This window comes from Berghia stephanieae, chromosome 9 (assembly GCF_034508935.2).
Source record: "Berghia stephanieae isolate SIO BIC M18660-M18661 chromosome 9, UCSD_Bste_1.3, whole genome shotgun sequence".
NCBI lineage: Eukaryota > Metazoa > Mollusca > Gastropoda > Nudibranchia > Aeolidiidae > Berghia > Berghia stephanieae.
Window position 1 is genome coordinate 26,664,958 of NC_088368.1, and position 15,381 is coordinate 26,680,338.

A 15,381-nucleotide genomic window follows, 5' to 3' on the forward strand; every position below is an offset into this window, starting at 1 on the left:
TTTACCCCTGTCCACCAGCAGTGATTGGGTAACTGGTTCTGTTCGATCTGACGGAAAGTACTTTGCAATAGACTAGATTCCCTTCCAAAGGGTAGCAAGCAATTGCTATTGTCCATTTACCGCCAAAGAAAGAGGGATAAGCTATAGTTCCAAGGGTCAAATTGCTCTGAAGGATTTTTTTTTTTAATTTAAAAAACTACTTTGTCTCTTTTTAAAAAATCATTAGAGAAAATGTTTTTATTTTTGCCATAGATCTATTGAGTTAAAAGGAGACTATTTTTCCTTGTCTCATAAACAATACCCTGAGATTCCATGGTGTATAGGATATTGGAAGAGATTGTTAACTAATGTTCCTTTTAAAATATGAACATTTTAACAGTGATATTATAAGCTGGTAGAAGTTGGGGACTGTAGTAAACAGTAATAGACAAACATGATTATAACAGCTTTAAAAAAAAAAAAGAACAAAAAAAAAAAAACAAAAAAACATTCACGGAACGTTTCGGGTTCAAAACCTTTCTTCAGCGAACAAAGAACAAAGACAAAAACAAAACAATTAAAACCCAGATAAACGACAGAGAAAGAAATAATTACATTTTCCATTCCAAGGTCTCGACACAGAAAGAACGTGCTTATCTTCTTTCTCTGCCGTCTATTTTGGTTTTTAAGTAATGTATTTATATATTAATGGCTATATATATATATATATATATATATATATATATATATATATATATATATATATATATATATATATATATATATATAAAGGACTACTATACTGAAAGGATTGACATGTGGAATCTTCAGACCCCGCTAGTGGGGGCCATTGGTTGGATAACGACTTCAAGCAAAACTACTTTTCTGCCTTGGTACAATTTCCTTGAATTCGCAATAATTTATTCTGTTCTTATAATTTCGGTACTTTATAAGAAATTGGGTAATTGGCGACCATAAGTTTTAAATAATATTTCTTATGTCTTGAATGATATGAAAATATACAAAAAGTAGTGAACTATCAACAGTTGTACAGGAAAGTATGAATTATTTTTTATGACGCCCTCTTACAAACTTGAGTGATTGGGTTTGTTATCATTTTTAAAAATCGAAAGTACGAATCTGCTTTCCATTCCTTTTAATATCTATGGCTAATTTATTGAACCAGAATCTTTGAAAAGTGGTAAGTACCATTAATAATTGCGTAATAATTATTATTTAAGAATGTTTAGAATTAGCATCTGGCTGTAGTTCCTGCAGACGATAGTTGGACCCATTGTCGTGCTTGCTCTGTCGAGTCGCACAGATATTATGGTGATCAGACTCCGACATCCTGATTCGGATTTACTGTTTCTTATTTTATTATGGCCTATGGCTTTATATTTATATCTTTTTTTCTATAACTATATGGTTAACTGATAAATATTGACTTTATTGTATTAGTCTAGTGTATAAGTCTAGAGGGCCCTTTTTCTCGTCACGTCAACTTCACAACTTGAACAGTCCTTTCTACTACTACTATCTACTACTACTAGCAGTAGTCATTGCTATTGATAGATAGCTAGAATAGTTAGTGGGTCTGATATTACCATATATGATATATGCCAATTACATGGATCTGGTGTTGCTGATTTGACTGTCAATCGTATGGGACTCGTACTCTGAATATAGAGTATTAAGTTTTGCCTCATTGATCTGAGATGTTACTGTTACAGTTACAAGTTACACTCACTCAACTCGCTCACTCTAATTATCCCTGTAACTATGGGAGGGAATTATCGATCTGATGTTACTCCATTGACTGAAAGGAATGAACTAGTAGTCTGAATATATAGTTTTGTCTCAGTGATCTGAGATGTAACTCTATTAATTAACTCTTGACTACATGGAAGGGAACTATGGATCTGATTCTGATGCTACTCATTGACTGTTAGGAATGAACTATAGTACATATTAGTCAGATTTTTTATGAATGGCGCGTGTATTTCTAGTTTTTCTCAGATTTCCCTCTATCAAAAGTTGTAAAACTTTGTGTCAACCTCCGAATCAATTTCTCTTAACTGAATAAAATTTTGGCCCGTATTGTGATGCCATATCAAAAAACAGATTTCTTCTTCACGACCTATAAAAAGCTACTTTAAAACCGCTGTCATAAAATTAGAGATTTTACACTGCTCAAAATGTAAACATTTTCGCACCTCAAAGTAAGATGAATTCATCGTTTTTCAAATTAATCTTGTAACACGGTAGTTCCGGCTAGTGGTTATGAGTTCACCTAATACTATTTTCCGAATAAAAGCAACACACATTAAATAACTGTTATACAACTTATGTAGTTTGCATCCGATTTTGACTTTGTAATTTATTGCTTTTTATTTACATCACGTCGCAATTACCGAAGACTGATATGAATCTCTAGCTTTAACTCATTTGAATTAGTGATTAAATACTCAAAATTGTCAAATTAACAATGAATGTTTATATTTAACTTTGAAAAATTGTATCTATGCATGAACGTTTCACACAGCATTTTAAGTTTTCTTTTAAACCGATAAGCTCTTAAACAATACGATATGATGCAGAATCTCTATCGGTTTCTCTCTCGTAAAGCTGCGAAAAAAGTCTACTTGTATCTATCGATAAGCCATTAAAGAGGACAGCTATGGAATTGGAATTTCACAATCAGCCCTGAGTTTCGCATGTTATTGTTGTTACGTTGTTGTTGAACACAAGCACATAATTGCGGAAACACTGTATCATAAATTGATGAATTTCTACTTTTGACTGGTCTACATTAAATGTATGTAATCCTCTTTGGCATAAATAATAATCTATTTATCAAAAATTTGAAATCAAAATAATGTTGGAAGCGCGTAATGTTCACTTTCATTTGTATTCATCAATAACGTATATTGATTTTTATAAAATGTAAGCATGTCTGTCGTTCCTTCATATTCGGATTCTGTACGAACATCATATAAGTTTCAATTAACTGAACATTCCATTTTAACAATTTTTTGTTTGAAAATGGATAAGCGGAAAATCATATTTTTCACTCTATAATCATATTTGGGTTCCGATCCTTACCAGTTTTCGATTTTAATAAGCGAAATACTTTCCTATTGTTTTAAAATTCGTGAAAAAATATTTTTTATTTAGACAAAATGATCCAGAGGTTCATATAATTTTTTGCAGCTGTACATTGTGAACAGCTGAGAAAAAAGAAGAAAAAGGCGCGCCCCTTATTAAGAATCCGACTATTGTACTCTGACTATACTCTCATTGATCTAATAAGTTACTTTATTAATTAAAACTATGTGGCTATGGAATGGAATGGAACTATGAATCTGATGCTAGTCCATTGACTATATGGAATGAACCAGTACTCCGAATGTTTTGCCTCCCATGAACTTTTGCCTCTTGTGGGTCTGATGTTCATGGACGTGATTTGTTAGCAAATTCAAGATGGGGAAAATTGTGATGTTGCGAATTGCAATGATAACTACAATAAAGCCAACAAATGTTGTGTGTTCAGATTGCCTGAAGAGGAACCAGAATGGGAAACATGGTTAAACAAACTCTCTCCTCATAATGATATTGAACCACAACCGACAGAATTTGTTATTTGTGAAAGACACTGGTCTGCAGGTGTTACAATGAAAATTCTACCTGGCAGACCGATCGTCCCTTATAGGGATGAAATAGTGTTCACAAAATTAAAAAATTAATAAATTCGAGAGATCCTAATTACAACTACGATATATGTAGCGCATCCCTTAGTAGATATTTTGGTATTCATATTTTTCTTGGGATCATCCTCCACAGATTACCTCCCTTTGTTGATATTGTACACTCCTTTCCCCTTCATCTAATTGTTCACCCTCATCCTCATCATCACGTTACATGTACATTCATTAATCAAGCTTCTAAAGAAATCATCCTGAATCAATCACTATCAGGTCAGTTTTTAGAATAACTAAATACTCATCCTTTCCGTTTCTTGGCTACGCTTATTCACGGCTGATAATAATAATAATAATAATAATAATAATAATAATAATAATAATAATAATAATAATAATAATAATAATAATAACAATAATAATAATAATAATAATAATCATTAAAGATTTTTTTGGACCCAGGATTCATAATCATTCTCTAAAAAGGTAGATCTTGCCATATAATGCCCCTGCTGTTATTATGGTTTGAATTTTCTATATTTTTAGTTGGCCCCCACTAGCGGGGACTGAAGATGATGTTTATGACGAACATGATGATGATAATCTGTCAGTCCTTTCAGTATAGTTGTATATATATATATATATATATATATATTAAGCTGTTATATTCATTTATCTTTAGAACATTGCTCTAGAGCATTTTCACGAATTTACCATGTTCAATGGGCTTCACAATATTATAATTGATGTGATTAATCAGGTATTGATAGTTACCTCCCTAATTCATTACGAATTCTTTTTTTTTTCATTTTAACACCTAATTCTGTATCTAAGAATATTCAAGAGTATTGAAATGTTGAAATTCAATTAAAAACTACCCCAACATTAAATGTAAGTATAATGCATTATCAACTTGCAAGGTTATGATGACATAAACAAAATATGATTTTAATACGTATCATTAATGAAAACTTCGTATATATTATAAATACAACATTTAATCATGATGTCAATGGGGCGATTTTAAATATTGATATGATGATAATGATATTGATGACGATTTTGATGGTGGTGGTGGTGATGATGGTGATGATGATGATGATGATGATGATGATGATGATGATGATGATGATGATGATGATGATGATGATGATGAGGTAGATATGGTGAGAATGATGATTATGGTGATGATGATGATGATGATGATGATGATGATGATGATGATGATGATGATGATGATGATGATGAGATGATGATGATGATGATGATGATGATGATTGTCACAAAGTGACAATGCCAAAGAGTGAGTCGGTGGTCTGCAGAACCTCCGTCCCAGTCAATGGCCTTAAAGGGTTGCTAACGTCCAACAAATTGACCAGCCCAACAAACTAACAATCAGAGAATGATAAGTAAATTTTCATATTTCATATAATTTATTAATGCAAATTACTCTCTCACACTCTCTCTCATTCGCACATGTAATGACGAACACTCAATTCACTAGACAGTAACGATGAACGTGGAACAATGAATAAGTCACATAAGTCACAAACAGATTTCACAAGAAGGTGGGGCCCCTTACCTTTACAGAACACATAGAACACAACATGAACTGTCCGTCACAGGTCCGTCAGGGCTTCTTCCTCTTGTCGAGATGATGCAGTCTGTCGTCCTTTCTTTCTACTGTCACAATTTGTACTGTCCAACTTCTCTTTGAATCTAAGGCGTCGGCCTTATAGCAATACAACTAAAATGTCCACGGCTTTGGCCGGATATGAACAATATTCATATGGTATACTATCGATGGCATCGGCCAAGGATAAGGCTTTTAAAATGTTCTGGCTTTGGCCACAAATCAAAAGTAGAAAAGTCTTACATCCAAAATTCAAAAGGGTTAAAGTTAATTCATATAATAGTTTCTTTGGCTTTGGCCCCAAATCAACAGGCCCACTAGAATGGGAAAGAAAACAATATTTAATTAACCATAGAAAAACAAAAGCAATAATACTTAAACTAGATCACCTTTACACATATCACAACACTATAAACTTCTCAACACACGTGGTCACTCTCCTACGTGCTTGGCACAAACTATTAAATTAGAAAATCACTAGTATTAATAAACTCATAATATAAGCAGAAAGATTGAATCAAATGAATAATTCCACCAACCACAAGGCCTGTAACAATTAAAATCACAGTTTGATTTTAATAAAATTAAGTACAACTCTTGCAAAACAGCATCGGCTGAACTTTGCATAGAGACTAAAATACGTCCGAATCGTCAGACGGCCAACTGGTGAATGGGAAGGATGAAAGTTTTACAAAAACCAAGAAACAGAATTTTAAAAGAAAAGAAATACTTTAAAAAAAAAAAAAATGGTCTCTCTTTGTGTGCCCGGAAATGACTCGCGGGAAAATCCACGAACTGTGAAATAGAATTTCCGACCTCAAACTAAAGCCATTAAAACGGTTCTACTCAACACCAGGTCCCTATGTCCCTTTATCTATTCCAGAGAAGTCAACTACAAAAGGACGAATGCGATATGATCATCACATCGGGACATCACGAACTAAGGATAACATTGGGATTAGCGTACACAATAAACTTAATAAAACATTAATAATAACATTTCGTGACACAGCCCCCTTCTTAAGACAAAAACACCATTTTGTTACAATAATTTGAACGAAATGTTCACATCCGAGACAAGAAGTCTGGCCCATGGTTGTCAGTTCCCTTAACAGACCTCAGGGTGAACCGATACTGACTCAATAACAGAGCCCAACGCATGAGTCTGCCATTCTCGGACTTTGCTCGATTCAAGTAAAGAAGAGGCGCGTGATCTGTCTCAATGACAAATTGTCTCCCGACAAGATACGTGCTCAACTTCTGTATTGCCCAAACTAGAGCAAGACATTCACGCTCCACAACAGAGTAACGTTGCTCCCTTGGCAACAGTTTCCTGCTAAGAAAGATTACAGGGAATTTCTCTCCTTCATGTTCTTGGCTCATGATAGCGCCAACTCCGGTATCACTGGCATCAGTCGAGAGGATAAATGACTTTGAAAAGTCAGGAAGTTGCAAAACAGGCTCTGATATAAGCACGTTCTTTACATGTTCGAACGCTCGACGCTTTGGCTCATCCCAGACAATACGGTTCGGCATACCATTTCTAATTGCATCTGTAAGCGGGCTCGTTACAGCCGAGAAGTTGGGAACATAACGACGATAAAACGACGCTAGACCCAAGAAGCTCCGAAGTTGCTTCTTATTCTGAGGTGGGTCAGCTGATCTGATTGCCTCAACCTTTTCCATGGTGGGTGCAATCCTGCCGCTTCCCAACTTATGTCCCAGGAACTCAACTTCTGGGAGACCAAAGAAACACTTGGTTGGTCTCGCTGTCAGTTTCGCCTGTCTCAGCCTACCAAGAACCGTCTCAATGCACCTGAGATGACTTTCCCAGTCGGCATGATGTATCAAAATGTCGTCGATGTAGTTCTTGACATTTGATAGCCCACGTAGCACCTTTCTCATAAGTCTTGAAAATGCCGCTGGTGCACCTTGGAGGCCAAAAGGTAAAACAGTAAATTGCATCAGTCCTAGCTCTGTTGCAAATGCTGTCATGGGCTTGGTCTTGGATGAAAGACGAATTTGCCAATACCCACGGACTAAATCAATTTTCGTCAGGTAATTGCATTCCGGGCCAATCTGCTGGAACAGATCATCAAGGCGTGGCATTGGCTCAGCATCAAACACTGTAATATTGTTCAGGGCACGATAATCCACGCAATATCGGTTTGACCCGTCCTTCTTCCGAACAATGACAGAAGGGGAACAATACGAGCTATCGGAAGGCTCAATAATCCCAGACTCAAGCATCGTCGTGACTTCCTGTCTGAGCGTTTCCTTCATCGCTTGAGGCACTGGGTATGGCTTCTTCCTTACTGGAGTGTCAGTGGTGAGCCGGATGTCATATTCATACACATTGGTGCAGCCCGGTACATCCGTCATCACATCCTCAAACTTCTTGAGAACGCCCTCCAGCTCGCTTCTTTGTAATGGTGACAAGGTTGTGCCAATTGTGACGTCATGGATTGTTTCAGTCTGACGTTGCTTCGGCAACTCTATACGCACGGTATCACTATCTATGTCACTTCCATCAGTCACTTCCTCTTCATGGACGATAGCTGCAACTGCGCACTGAAGCAGCCCCACAGCTTCCTGCGACTCTCTTTCATAGTACCTTTTCAGCAGGTTGATATGGTATGTCCTCTCGTCACCATCGACTTCAATTGTGTAGTCGTTCCTCCCAACTCTCTTCACAACAGTGTATGGTCCTTGCCACTTAACTTGCAACTTGTTGCGCTTTGTTGGTAGCAGTAACAACACTTTGTCTCCTTCCTGGAAAGACCTCTGTCTAGCCTTTCCGTCGAAATAATGTTTGCTTCTCAGTGAGGACGCTCCCAAACTCTCCTGAGCTAGCTTTATTGTGTTCTCCATTTTCTCTCTGAGATCCACAATATATTGGTACGTGGTCTTGACTTCTTCATCCTCCACTTCTCTTGACCACAATTCCCTCAAAATGGTAAGTGGTCCCCTCACCGACCTACCGTAAAGTAGTTCAAATGGTGAGAATCCGAGCGACTCCTGTGGTGCTTCCCTATAGGCAAAGAGAGCGGCATTAATATATCTGTCCCAATCTCTCTCATGCTCTGCTGTTAACTTCTTCAGCATGGACTTCAAAGTCCCGTTGAAGCGCTCCACTAGTCCGTTACACTGAGGATGGTATGGAGTTGTCGTGAGCTGTCTCACTGACAAGAGTCGACATACCTCAGACATCAGTTCCGATGTAAACTGAGTGCCTCGATCGGTAAGGAATTCTCGCGGGATTCCTATCCGGCTAAAAATATCTACCAGAGCCTCAGCCACGGTTTCAGTCTCCATAGACTTCATAGGCATCGCTTCAGGATACCTGGTACAGTAATCAACTACTGTCAAAATGTATCTGTACCCCTTTTCTGATGCTGGAATTATTGGTCCAATAATGTCAATGGCCACCCTTTTAAACGGTTCATCTATCAAGGGTACAGTCTCAAGTGGCACTTTGGGTATTCGCCCTCTAGGTGCCGATCGCTGACATCGGTCACACGACTGGCAAAATCTCTGGACATCGGTCCACACGCTGGGCCAGAAGAACTCGTTGAGAATCCGGTCAGTAGTCTTCTTTGCGGCCATGTGCCCAGCAAGTATACTTTCATGACCCAACTTCATGACCGTGGGTCTAAGGTCCTTCGGCACGACCAATTGTCTCATGACATCTCCATGATTGGTCAGCTTTGACCTAAAATACCGGACGAGGACACCATCTTCGAAACCATACCAAGTCTCGTTAGATCGGCCAGTCTGTCTTACCTCTCCGGTCTGTGCCATCTGCCTGCACTTCGTCAGTGTCTGGTCGTTAGTCTGTTTCTCCACTAACTGCTTGACAGTGATGTCGATATTTGACGCAATCGGCGTCGTCAATGGCTTCTTGCCCTTCTTGTGCGCAGCTGACCTCGTCTCCACCGCATTCACTTCCCCAATGGCAATTCCTGGACATTTTGCATTGGGAATATTCCCTACAATTACATCATACAATGTGTCGTCCATTTGCATTGCCGAAACCGGCCCATCGTAGTATGGACATCTCAACTCCGCTTCTACCACGGAGGCTGTTGCAATGCTACCATCTGCAAGCGAAACCGGTACTTTCTTGTCGCTCACTTTTTCTGGTGACAATATTCCCTTGCGTACCACCACGCAGCTACAACCGCTGTCACGCAGAACAGTCACACGCTTCCCGTCAATGAAGCCTGTTGCCACTGGCATACACGAGAATTGATGGTTGTCGTCTGCTGTGCAAGCTGCGGAGATCACGGGTACAGTGCACCCACATTTGAGTTCCATAGATCCGTGGTGATTTTTGCACTCCAGTTCTGTGGTCAATGACGCCGCAGTATGTGACACACGGTCACGTTTCTTCCAGCAGTTTTCTTCAGTGTGACCCCGTCGTTTGCAAAATGCACACGTTGGAACTTCCGCTCGAAGAGCAGAGAGCTGGTGTGGCTTCTGTCGGCAATCGCGAGCGATATGGCCAGGTTTGGAGCATCGATGACAAGTCATCCGGTTGTCCTTCTGCGCCCCCATTGAACTCGTCTCCATGGCCTTCATATGACGCTCATCCTTCGTCGGCTTCATTGTCAATGATGACTCCTTACCCGTCCTAGGCATGGTCGAGTGAGGCCTAGAATAGGCGTTCATCGCCCCGTGCGCCTCCACATAATTTTCAACCAACTTGACAACTTCTTCCGTGTTCCCAGGTTTCCTTTCCTTGAGAAACACCTGTAAATCCCGGCCACATGAATTGATTAGCTGCTCCTTCAGCATCAGATCTATAATCTCTTCAGCGTCGGATTTGTTTTTCCCCGCCAAAGAAATCCACCTGTCCAGGTACCCAGCAATTCTAATCTTAAATTGGCCCATACGCTCTCCATGCTCTGGCCTACTTGTACGGAAGCGTGCGGCAAACCCATCCTCCGTCAAATTGTAATGCGCGAGCAGAGCGTCCCTGACCTTCCCGAAGTCTTTGGCATCGGCCTCGTCCATACGGGTATAAACTTCCAGGGCCTTTCCGGACAGTAGGGCACCCAGGTGGGTTGCCCAGTCAGAACTGTGCCAGTTATTGGCAGAAACATGCCTCTCAAATCGCGAGATGTAACTCGAGACATCATCTCTCCTATCATCAAGCGGCGGTAGTCGTGGGCTCTTCCCGACCGACGACGACGGCACATGAGTCCCGGAGGAGGCATGAGTTGGATGCTGTACCTTCAGTCTTTCCAACTCCAACTCTCTTTCCAAAAGAGCGGCTTTCAGCTCCAGTTTCTTCTCTTCGCGGGCGCTCTCCTCCTTTGCCGATTCTCGATCGTGTTCTCTTTGCTCTCTTTCGTGCTCCCTTTGTTCTCGCTCGTGCTCCCTTCGCGCCTTGACCTCATTCAGAGCATCCGTCTTGCGAGCCTCTTCCTGCTTTATTTGTTCATCTACCCATTTCCTTAAAGCCTCACCTTCCAATGCCAGTTGAGCACCGAGTTTGATTAATTTCTCAACATCCATGATGGTTCAAGAAAGGAAAAGACAATGTAGTTCAATAAAATGAAGCAAAGAAGTTAAAACACTTGAGCAAGCAAGAGAAACTTAAAAACAAAGTCTTTGTAATTATACAAATAGAAAATCAGTCAACAATATCAACTAGTGGAAATTTATATACCTTCGGGTATAACTGACGAATGAATTTAAATATTGCAATAATTACTTACTTCAAGCAATTATCATTTCTTCTCGCCTTTAATGGCAAATAAAATAATCAGCGATGATGTGTAACAACACTTCAGTAGGTATCGACGCTCCCTGTTCCCAACTCAGTTTAAAATAACAAGTCAATCTGACCCAATTCACGTAAATCTCAGCGACAGACAACTGGTTTAAGATAACCAGCAAGTGACAACAATAACAGAAGGTTGCACCTTAGCCGATGTCGTTTAACAAAAGGCAATAAATCAATGACAGTGCAAGTTCCTATTCAATGTCATGGGATACGACTATACAGTCTTACGTCAGTCAACAAAATATAAACTGTCTTTATGAGTGAGTAACGGATGAGGTGAGAGTCAATTACAAATCACCCCTGACCATCAGTATTAGACAAAAATCAACCTGTTAAACGTCAGCAAAAGTACCCGGCAGCTCCACCAAAAATGTCACAAAGTGACAATGCCAAAGAGTGAGTCGGTGGTCTGCAGAACCTCCGTCCCAGTCAATGGCCTTAAAGGGTTGCTAACGTCCAACAAATTGACCAGCCCAACAAACTAACAATCAGAGAATGATAAGTAAATTTTCATATTTCATATAATTTATTAATGCAAATTACTCTCTCACACTCTCTCTCATTCGCACATGTAATGACGAACACTCAATTCACTAGACAGTAACGATGAACGTGGAACAATGAATAAGTCACATAAGTCACAAACAGATTTCACAAGAAGGTGGGGCCCCTTACCTTTACAGAACACATAGAACACAACATGAACTGTCCGTCACAGGTCCGTCAGGGCTTCTTCCTCTTGTCGAGATGATGCAGTCTGTCGTCCTTTCTTTCTACTGTCACAATTTGTACTGTCCAACTTCTCTTTGAATCTAAGGCGTCGGCCTTATAGCAATACAACTAAAATGTCCACGGCTTTGGCCGGATATGAACAATATTCATATGGTATACTATCGATGGCATCGGCCAAGGATAAGGCTTTTAAAATGTTCTGGCTTTGGCCACAAATCAAAAGTAGAAAATTCTTACATCCAAAATTCAAAAGGGTTAAAGTTAATTCATATAATAGTTTCTTTGGCTTTGGCCCCATTCACCAGTTGGCCGTCTGACGATTCGGACGTATTTTAGTCTCTATGCAAAGTTCAGCCGATGCTGTTTTGCAAGAGTTGTACTTAATTTTATTAAAATCAAACTGTGATTTTAATTGTTACAGGCCTTGTGTGGGCCTGTTGATTTGGGGCCAAAGCCAAAGAAACTATTATATGAATTAACTTTAACCCTGTTGAATTTTGGATGTAAGACCTTTCTTCTTTTGATTTGTGGCCAAAGCCAGAACATTTTAAAAGCCTTATCCTTGGCCGATGCCATCGATAGTATACCATATGAATATTGTTCATATCCGGCCAAAGCCGTGGACATTTTAGTTGTATTGCTATAAGGCCGACGCCTTAGATTCAAAGAGAAGTTGGACAGTACAAATTGTGACAGTAGAAAGAAAGGACGACAGACTGCATCATCTCGACAAGAGGAAGAAGCCCTGACGGACCTGTGACGGACAGTTCATGTTGTGTTCTATGTGTTCTGTAAAGGTAAGGGGCCCCACCTTCTTGTGAAATCTGTTTGTGACTTATGTGACTTATTCATTGTTCCACGTTCATCGTTACTGTCTAGTGAATTGAGTGTTCGTCATTACATGTGCGAATGAGAGAGAGTGTGAGAGAGTAATTTGCATTAATAAATTATATGAAATATGAAAATTTACTTATCATTCTCTGATTGTTAGTTTGTTGGGCTGGTCAATTTGTTGGACGTTAGCAACCCTTTAAGGCCATTGACTGGGACGGAGGTTCTGCAGACCACCGACTCACTCTTTGGCATTGTCACTTTGTGACAATGATGATGAGGTTGATATGGTGAGAATGATGATGATGGTGATGATGATGATGATGATGATGATGATGATGATGATGATGATGATGATGATGATGATGATGATGCTGATGTTTATGATGAAAATGATGATGATAATCTGAAACAATAGGTCAAAGCCACTTACGTTTTTCGATGGAGCCTAAAAAGACAAATATATAAAAATTAGCAGATTATCCTATTTATAGTTGGAATAGGTGAACAATTTCATATCAATGCTAATTCATACTCACTACTTGGATTTATTTTTAGTAAATTTGTAAATAAACCATAATTTGCGTGTCGATAAAAGAAATGAATAACAATGATATAAAAACAGAAGCTTCATTATATTTAACAAAGGATGTGGGACGTTTTGGGTTTCCCCTATGTCAAAAAACACGGTAGATTTAGGTGTAAAGTACTAAAGACAGATGTGAGATGTGACAATGGCGTTGTTAAGGCTTACTTGTCTACTTGCCAAACATTTTCAGAGTTTTCCATGAAACTTAACACCCACCCACCCAACACAAAACTACCTTGTTTTTATTCAAACAAATTTCATACATAACAACAAAATGCGATATCAAACACTTTGTCGAGTTTTTATAGCTGTACAACTATAACAAAATCCTTTAAATTTTGTGATGTACAAAATAAATCAGAATTAGAAAATTGTTACTCGCATCGTAACGAATGGACGATATTTTTATGGTTGGTTAGGAGATGGTTAAAGATAAAATTATCCATTACACCCTTCTGCGCTTCATCGTAAGATGAAGATCTGAACAAGAGTGTATGAAACGGTAGCAGACGAAGCAAAAAAAATGATAATAATAATAATAATCATTAAAGATTTTTTTGGACCCAGAATTCATAATCATTCTCTAAAAAGGTAGATTTTGCCATATAATGCCCCTGCTGTTATTATGGTTTGAATTTTCTATATTTTTAGTTGGCCCCCACTAGCGGGGACTGAAGGTGATGTTTATTATGAACATGATGATGATAATCTGTCAGTCCTTTCAGTATAGTTGTCCTTGATATATATATATATATATATATATATATATATATATATATATATATATAATATATATATATATATATATATATATATATATATAAATATATTAAGCTGTTATATTCATTTATCTTTAGAACATTGTTCTAGAGCATTTTCACGAATTTACCATGTTCAATGGGCTTCATAATATTATAATTGATGTGATTAATCAGGTATTGATAATTACCTCCCTAATTCAATACGAATTCTTTTTTTTCCATTTTAACACCTAATTCTGTATCTAAGAATATTTAAGAGTATTGAAATGTTGAAATTCAATTAAAAACTGCCCCAAGATTAAATGTAAGTATAATGCATTATCAACTTTCAAGGTTATGATGACATAAACAAAATATGATTTTAATACGTATCATTAATGAAAACTTCGTATATATTATAAATACAACATTTAATCATGATGTCAATGGGGGCGATTTTAAATATTGATATGATGATGATGATGATGATGATGATGATGATGATGATGATGATGATGATGATGATGATGATGATGATGAGGTTGATATGGTGAGAATGATGATGATGGTGATGATGATGATGATGATGATGATGATGATGATGATGATGATGATGATGATGATGATGATGATGATGAGGTTGATATGGTGAGAATGATGATGATGATGATGATGATGATGATGATGATGATGATGATGATGATGATGATGATGATGATGATGATGATGATGATGATGATGATGATGATGTTTTTGATGAAAATGATGATGATAATCTGAAACAATCGGTCAAAGCCACTTACGTTTGTCATTGAAGAAGTCTAAAAAGACAAATATATAAAAATTAGCAGATAATCCTATTTATAGGATTTTATTACACCCACCCACCCAACACAAAACTACCTTGTTTTTATTCAAACAAATTTCATACATAACAACAAAATGCGATATCAAACACTTTGTCGAGTTTTTATAGCTGTACAACTATAACAAAATCCTTTAAATTTTGTGATGTACAAAATAAATCAGAATTAGAAAATTGTTACTCGTATCGTAACGAATGGACGATATTTTTATGGTTGGTTAGGAGATGGTAAAAGATAAAATTAACCATTACACCCTTCTGCGCTTCATCGTAAGATGAAGATCTGAACAAGAGTGTATGAAACGGTAGCAGACGAGGCAAAAAATGATAATAATAATAATAATATAAATAATAATAATAATAATAATAATAATAATAATAATAATAATAATAATAATAATAATTATTATTATTATTATTATTATTATTATTATTATTATTATTATTATTATTATATTATTATTATTATTATTATTATTATAGTAAAAATAATTAATTAATAAATAAAAATAATAAATAA

At 37.5% G+C, this 15,381-nt stretch overlaps 2 protein-coding genes across 2 annotated transcripts in view; both read right to left on the reverse strand.

Moving 5' to 3' along the window:
- The window catches only part of LOC144979954 (Golgi pH regulator-like), an 87,382-nt gene that overhangs the window by 42,084 nt on the left and 29,917 nt on the right, over positions 1-15,381 (reverse strand).
- On the reverse strand, positions 1,246-12,020 carry LOC144979952 (uncharacterized). Its single transcript, XM_078927296.1, has 2 exons — positions 5,853-12,020; positions 1,246-5,630 (listed from the first exon to the last, which is right to left on the reverse strand). Exon 1 carries the CDS (start codon positions 10,831-10,833, stop codon positions 6,379-6,381), a length of 4,455 nt encoding a protein of 1,484 aa, XP_078783422.1. The 5' UTR covers positions 10,834-12,020; the 3' UTR covers positions 1,246-5,630; positions 5,853-6,378.